This window comes from Lasioglossum baleicum, chromosome 15, assembly GCF_051020765.1.
Source record: "Lasioglossum baleicum chromosome 15, iyLasBale1, whole genome shotgun sequence".
Taxonomy (NCBI): domain Eukaryota; kingdom Metazoa; phylum Arthropoda; class Insecta; order Hymenoptera; family Halictidae; genus Lasioglossum; species Lasioglossum baleicum.
Window position 1 is genome coordinate 12,093,729 of NC_134943.1, and position 7,900 is coordinate 12,101,628.

Below are 7,900 nucleotides of genomic sequence, written 5' to 3' on the forward strand. Positions count from 1 at the left end.
CGCGATCTAGGCGGGATATCGTTCTCTCGACCATCGATCACGTGCGAGATGTAAGAAATAGAAGACACGAGGCTTCTTCGCAGGAATCGCTACACTCTGCTACACGATCGCGGAGAAATTTTTCAAACAATCACTCGAACAATTACGGGACAATAGTGTGGATTTTCTTCATTGAACACGTTCCGTGTAATTCTTTTTAATTTAATTGGACCGATTGTTTTCCGATTCGGCTTCTAGAGCTGCTCACGATCGTCCCACAATTTGTGTATATACACTACTGTGCAAAAGAAAGAAGCACCCAGTATAATTATAAGATATAACGACTAGACTGCGGATCTTTATGCAAAATAAAAATTGTCCGCATCGATTGCAAGAGATAGAAACTAAATTGAACGTTGTTCCTTCCCTTGATGATTTTAATAGAGAAGAAATCATGTACTGACATCCCTCAATTTTCCAAATTTTCCAACAACTCGATGGTACACGTGACAGGGAACGTATTAATAGTTCTGACAGCTAAATTTTTCTACAATAATGATTTATCGCTGCGACTCCCACTTTTAAAACGAAAAGAGTTCTATCCGAGTGACTCGTCTGCAACCTCCAAACCAGCGTTCTCTTTGTGCTCGAAAACAATCTTACGTCAGAGTTCAATAAACCGAACGTAGATTTCAAGGGAAGGAAGCTCCAGGTCGCAAGAGAAAGAGACTGTCGGGATCCTTGTCGATTCCTATTTCCGATCTACGGTTCCCATTCATGGAGAGAAGCAAGGAGAGCAGATCTGGAAGATCTAGCAAATCGAAAGCGAGATGTTCCTCGGGTTTATTGTCCGGATAATGACCGTGGCTGGCGATTCCAGGGAGGAAGCCAGGTTCGCGTTCGTTGCAACGTGATGCCCAGGTAAAAAGGCACCACGAAAAATTTAAAGGCCCGTCAGCTGTTCTCTGGTTTTCGAGCAGAAAGAGGAGAACCCTCTGGCTCAGACCGGGGGAGGAAACAAGGGTGGCGAGGGAGGTATAACCGAGGGTTGGGCAGCACAGCTGCTACCCCAGAAGAATGATCGGCTTCGATACGAATTCCGTGAGACTGCAGCCGTTTACCGTCAGCGTGATCATGCTCGGACAAATGGAACCGAAACCCCGTGCTCTAACGTTCCTGCCTTGCGACAGGCATTAAAGTCACCGAGTAGAATCGGGACGGAGCCGAGCGTTTTTCAGGTACACGTGTGTAGTCTTTCGCTTTGAAAATTCGTCATCTTGCGAGAAAAGAGCACTGAGAGACTTTGGTTAACTCGGAGGAGACTGGGAGGCTACGGGGGATCTTGTTTGCGACGCTTTTGTGTGAAAAGATATCTTTACGGTTTTCTTCGCGGAAGTCTTCACGGATGAGTAAAAACGTATGCGTGTGCCCGTAACTATGAAAGTGGTGTCCAAGTCTCATATCGCTGCTCCGGAAGTATAATGACACAACTGCAAAAATTGAAATTTTACAGGACAAGCAAAAGAAAAATAATTCCAGTTAAGCCTATAGATTCGGTTTAATTCTTCTATGAGAGTAGTTTATAGACATTGTGGGTTATTATTGCAACTTTTAAGTTAATTCAATTTGTAAAATAATAAATACCAGCCTCACAGTAACCAGTACCATGTAAATACGTCATTGTTCTTCCGAAAATGCGTCATTATACTTCCGGAGCAGCGATATCGTAAAAATTACATTGAATTAATTTAGTTTAAAATAATGTGATTTTCACTCTCAGACCACTTTCATAATTATGGGCAGATATGTACATGTACAAACAAACATTCAATTCAAAGTTAAGCAAAGAAACAATCTGAAAGTATATTTGTTCGTACAATTTTTGTGTTCTTCCGCGAGGAGCGTAAAGTAAAGACTCTCCTTTGTTCCGCGATGAAAAGGACGACACAGATTTTTTGGAGAAAAAAAACACACACATACCACTGAGAGCACGCTGCATCGTCGAGTATACACGTGTTCGATGAAAAATATTTAAGGGGACGTGACTCAAAGGCCTCCCACAAAGTGTCACGCGGAAAGAGTCGCGCAGCGTTGGTCTCTCGAGATCTCTTTCCGTGGAAAAGTTGTTGACACGTAAAAACTGCCGGCTGAAGACGAAAAAAAAAAAAACGACGAGAAATGGAGCACCTGCGACCTCTGACACGGCTTTCAATCGGAGGACCATCAAATTTCGGAATTTTCACCGATCACGTGGTGGTACCCGCGGTTGAACGGAACCTTTGTTCGAGAAATTCTCGAAACGAGTTGTCGTAAAACGTGACTTACACTTCGAATAAATTTACTGCCACTTCACCGATTTACTTAAGTTCCAACTTTTTTTGCTCCTCTGAAATTTGAAGATTTCCTTCGAAGCGACATGAAATCGTATTCCGCGCTGTAATTACAAAAACGAACGATTGAGAAATACCGATCTAGGCCGAGTCGATCAGCGAGAAAAACAGCTCTAGATTTCGATCGGTCGGCTAGAAGTGGATCATAAACGCGTAGAGAAATGGAGTGTAGAAGAACGAGCGCATTGTGTGCAACACGTCGAGCGAGATTGGAATGACTGCATCGAGAGTTTATTGAATGTTGCATGTTTTTACAGTGTCCGTTTTAAATCACGATCGAGAGTAAAACCGCAGAAAGAGAGTCAAAACCCGGCGACCTAGAAAAATCGAAACTGCAAGCAGCGAGGGGGTGGATTTTTTCGAATAATCGGCCACGACCCAGACTCCGTTGCTCTTTGTCCGCGTTGGAGCATTGTCGCATCTAAAAATTCGTGGAAGATACGGCGTGGCTGAGGGATGAGGCGTGTGCGCGGGGATGGAGGAGAGAGTGGCTGGCGGAAGACAAAAGTCGGCCGAGAGGGAAAAAGAGCCGGGTTGGGATGAGGGGAGCGTTTCCACTTCGCGAGAAAGCTGTCGCTGACAATGGGGTACGTTCTTAGGAAAAGGCTCGTCACGTGGCCGGGAACAACGGACATCTGATGAGAACGGGGTGCACGGGAAACGACGAACTCTCGGGGTAGCTAGCACGAGAGAGAGAGAGAGAGAGAGAGAGAGAGAGAGAGAGAGAGAGAGAAAAGATAGATAGATAGAGCGAGAAGGGGTTGGACGGGAGGATGCGACAGAAAAGGAAAGGGAAGAGAGAGATTCTCTCGAACTCTTTGGCTGACTGACTGTCTCCAGCCGGCAAATCATCCATTCAGAGAAAAGTCGGTCAACGATGTCAACCCCTGCGACGATACAAATCCACCCCCGTGACAGAGTTGCGGATAAGCGCGATATCTATGCCCGTTGTGCGCCGGAAATGAGGGGATGCGCGAAAATAACGGAGGAAATGACGACTCCTACCTGACGGTACTTTGCTTCTGGCCTAGTTCCATTGTATCCCGAGTCCTGTTTCCGAAGCAGGACGGATGCGGGACGACCTAATGGAATATTAATACCGAGAAGAAAGTCCTCGCGAAGAGTGAAAGGTGGGTTTCAAGGTGCCGCGATAAGTGAACGCCGGGTGTCAGGGTGAATCGAGCAACCACCCCAGTCACCCCTTATAGACACCCGAAAATATCACGTTTCAATCCCTCTTCGGGAACTAGATCATACATCGGGGCATTGTGCACTTGTTCATTTGTTTATAACTAGGCTGCGGATATTTATGCAAAATAAAAATTGTCTGCGTCGATTGAAAGAAGTAGAAACCAAATAGAATGCTATTTCCTCCCTTAATCATTCTAATAGATGAGAAATCATGTATCGACATCTTCAATTTTCAAAATTCTCCTACAACTTTGAATTTTATCTACTGAATTTTCATATAAATGCATGCAGATCCGCAGTCTATTTATAACTAATGTAACCAACATGGTGTTAAACCAACATTTAATAATCTGAACAATATTTTGAATAATGGTATGGTATTAATGCTGTCTGTAGCACTCTCAGAGTTCGTCGACGTGACTAAAAATGTTTAAAACATGTCTACGTATCTAAGAGAATGTTTCGAATCCACGTTCTTCCGTGTTCCAACCCCCGGCGAGTAGAACGGGGCCAGCATGATTTCAATTTCAGCTAGGAGGAGGCGGGGAATGAAATTATCCTTTTTCTCTCATCCGGGAGCAGATATTTTCCAGCGAGCTAGTATATAGGTTATCGGATTTTCCGGAAATAACCGACAATCGTTAACGTCCTCGAGAATCGAAAGTGGATCGTCGAGGACGCTAAGAATACTTCTCCATTCACGACACGCTCTATTCAAAGGCTTCTTCCTTTTCGACATCCGAATTCATAATTCCTGTGCCGCGCTATGAATCGAATTGGAACGAATCCATCTGGAACGGATACAATTTTACCGTGGACATTATCTATCGAGACATTATCGGCCCCGATTCGCGAGGGGTTCGATAGAAGTGATTGTTCGAGTTTGAATCGCGTTTCGTCGAAGTAACCGCTAGGCAAGGCGCGCGCGCGTGCGTTTTATACTACATACCTGTCGCGTCATCGGCTCGTATTTTTTCTTTTTTTATTTTATCTCAAGAACCTTTCACTTGGAGGCTACGTGGGAAAACTGCGATTAAAAATAAAAGAAGCAGGCGCGCTTTTAACGATTACGTTGGCCGGCTACGCCTCCGCGCCACCATTACACAGAACCTTTAAATGCGACGTGTTTAAGGGTCGAACTCAATTATGCTCGCGCCTCCGGAGATATAAACGCGCTTGTGCTCCGTTCAGCGTGATTTGCGCGATGCTCCAGCTCGAATTCTCCCGGAAAATCACTTCCGATTCGAGGGAAAATATCGAGTTATCGTAAAACACGTCGTCGTTCGATTCTCATCGAAATTCGAAACGATTTCGACAGCTGTAACTAGATTTCGGGTTTTATTCATTTGTGACTGATGAAAAGTGTTGAGAAAATGCCAGAATATAAAATTCGATAGAATTCAGTGAGATCGAAAATTGGAAATTTCATAAACATCCGCAGTCTCAGGAATATTCGGCGCTCGAATTTATTTCAGCTCTCGCTGCTCCCTTTCGCTGGCGCAGATAACTCGGTTACCGGTAGCGAGCAGGATAAAGAATGTACGCCGAAAAGAGAAGATCAAACACCATAAAAACCGGCGGAAAACGTGTGTCCACGAGGTAACGAGGCGATCGAGCCCGACAAAGCTACCTGGAGACAGATTCTAATTTACTGGAGGCAGAACCGTGATTTTATCTCGAGGTTATCAAGCCTTTGAAGACGCACCGGCGAAACGGGGCCGTCATACTTTTCACGAATCTGCTTACAACGGAACAGACACGCCACGGTCTCGTGGAAACTTTTTCTTTCTCATCGCTCAAAATCTGATTCTCGTCCCCGAGCAAACGAAGAAAAATCGAAAAATGCTCACATTTATAAGAAAAATGAACAAATGCAATTTAGAACGGTGAAAATATTAAAGGACTTTAAGACTGTATTAATATATTATTTTCACCACATCAAAATTATTAATGAAGAATATAAATTTACATTTCGCTCCTGCATCTTGCAGTTGATGTACAAACTTTTTATTTTGATTCAGACTGCGGATCTTTACGCAAAATAGAAATGGTCTGCATCGATTGCAAGAAATAGAAACTAAATTTCGAATGTTATTTCTTCCCTTAATGATTTTACTAAAGGAGAAATCATGTATTTACATCATCAGTTTTTGAAAAATTTTCCAACAATTCTGAATTTCATCTACTCAATTTTGCTATAAATGCACAAAGATCCGCAGTCTACTCGTAACATGACAAATCGCATTGTTGAAAATGATCATTACGGGTACCCGTTTTCCACGGGGGTAGAGGAGGTGTAGCTGCGCGCGGTCGGACCTTTTCCGATCGTCCCGTAAATATTCATTTCCGCGGGCCGGTAATCCGAGCGACGAAAAACCCGGCCGATGCAAAAATCGTCTCCCGGTGCAGTCTTTCAGCGCGATGCACCGGGCGTGTGCACCTACACACGAAACGTTACACGCGTGAGAGCCGCGATCGTTCTAGGTAATGTTACAACACCGAACACGGTGTGCGCCTGTGTTCCCGTGTGACAAAAGCACGACCGATGGCAACAGCCACCCCTCTAAACCGGCCAAGACCGGTTCCATAAAGAAATTACTGGCAGCTTAATTTCAAAGGTGACTTCAATGCGCGCGTTATGTCAGCGCCGCTCGTCGTATAAAGTGGTCTACGAGTTTAAACGGGTAATCGTCTACGGGAAGCCCTTTCGCGTTCAAAGCGTACTCGAAATTGGCCGTCCATGGGATCCAATCGATCCCATGACCAACCCTCGCGCTGCCAATTGCGATACAAAGCGGACAATTCGTTCGCAGATAAATTCCGTTGCATAGGTGACCATTTCGTTTGCAACCCTTGGCGGACGAGAAGAGGAAAAGAAAATTTAGATTTTTTTTTTCTATGGCTACATTTATTTGAATGCTCAAATATCGATTACAAACGAATCTCAGATTTGATTTCGTTCAAAAAGAATTACACGACGAGCGTGACTCGTTAATTCGTGTAGTACAAATAAAAATATGTGACATTGATTATAACTTGAATTTATACGATGTTACGTATAATTTAAGACGATATTACTGTCAGGTTAGGATCCTCAGCGATGTTAGTACACGGTGAAAGAAGTATTGAATTATCCGAACACGCGATCAGCTGATCTGGAAGGCAACCTCCAGTAACACGACAATTTTCTAAATCTCGGACAACATTGAACGAGGTTTAACAACCGCAAGACGAAATTGTGTCTTGCACATTTCCGAAGAATCTCGCGATTATTTCCGGAAAGGTAGGAAAACCCGGCAACACCGCAAACTTTCACCCAGATTAAGATCTGCCCGCGACCCTTTAAGGTTCAAGTTTCAGCTCTTGAATCATCCCCCGAGCTTGCGGCTGGTCTCGAACAAAAAGCCACCCTCGAGTCTTCAAAAATTAGTGTGCAATCTCTAGTAAGCCAACAGAGCGAACAGAAGCGCCGAGAAACGCGAGAAACGTTGCGGCACATCTTCTCGTAAAAAGAAAGAAAGAAAGAAAGCCGAAAAGAAGGAACGCGTGTGTGGTGTTCCCACCCCTGTCGCGGATCCCTCGCGGTCCAGGGAGCCGGGCGAGCGGTTCCGGTAGACGACGGGGGATTGAAACTCGCGAAACAGAGAGAAATAACGCGCCGGTGTTATGCGTATATATGCGGGGGTGTGGCTCACCTAGGCCCATCTTGCGTTTCAGCTTCTTGAGCACCTTCATCTTGTTGCGCAGGGGTGCTAATATGTTGCTGTCGCCGTTGTTGTTCTGCGGTTGCACCTCTCCGGCCGGGTTATTCTTTCCGTTGGCGAGGTGGTTATGATTGTGGTGGTGGTGCGCGAAGTGCGCCTCGTGATGATGGTGGTGATGGTGGTGGTGATGGTGGTGCTGCTGCTGTTGTTGCAGGCTCGCGCCGGCGGGGCTGACGACGCGGGTGCAGCAGTGACAGGGGTGGCTTTTGCTGCCCTTGACCGCGCACTCTCCGGACACCCCCATAAATGTAGCCGTGGTGCTCTCGAGGTGACGAGAGCACACCGCAGAAATCCGGGGTTTCGGACTCGATAAAAATTCAAATAAAAGCGAGCTGGGGGAAGGATGACGACGACGACGATGGTGATGGTGTCAGCAACAAGCAGACCGTAGTAGTTACCGACAACAAAATTCGTGCAATCGAAAGAAGAAGAAGAAGAAGAATCGATATTCTTTTTTCCTCGGGCCGTAAACACCGGCTTTGATTCACTGATGGCACATGGAGCACACTGTCGACGATCGCCGCGGACCGGGGGTGAGTTTCATCAACGCGATCAGATGAAGCTGGATATATACAA

At 45.3% G+C, this 7,900-nt stretch overlaps 1 protein-coding gene across 2 annotated transcripts in view; it reads right to left on the bottom strand.

Moving 5' to 3' along the window:
- Positions 1-7,900, bottom strand: part of Neur (E3 ubiquitin-protein ligase neur) — a 93,500-nt gene that overhangs the window by 37,446 nt on the left and 48,154 nt on the right. The window contains exon 1 of one of the 2 annotated variants that reach the window (XM_076439810.1): positions 7,256-7,843. The exons of the other annotated variant lie outside the window; for it this stretch is intronic. Coding sequence (XP_076295925.1) covers positions 7,256-7,568 — 313 coding nt within the window. The 5' untranslated portion in view covers positions 7,569-7,843. Of the gene's footprint in view, positions 1-7,255; positions 7,844-7,900 lie in introns of those variants that run through there. 2 annotated transcript variants of the gene reach the window in all.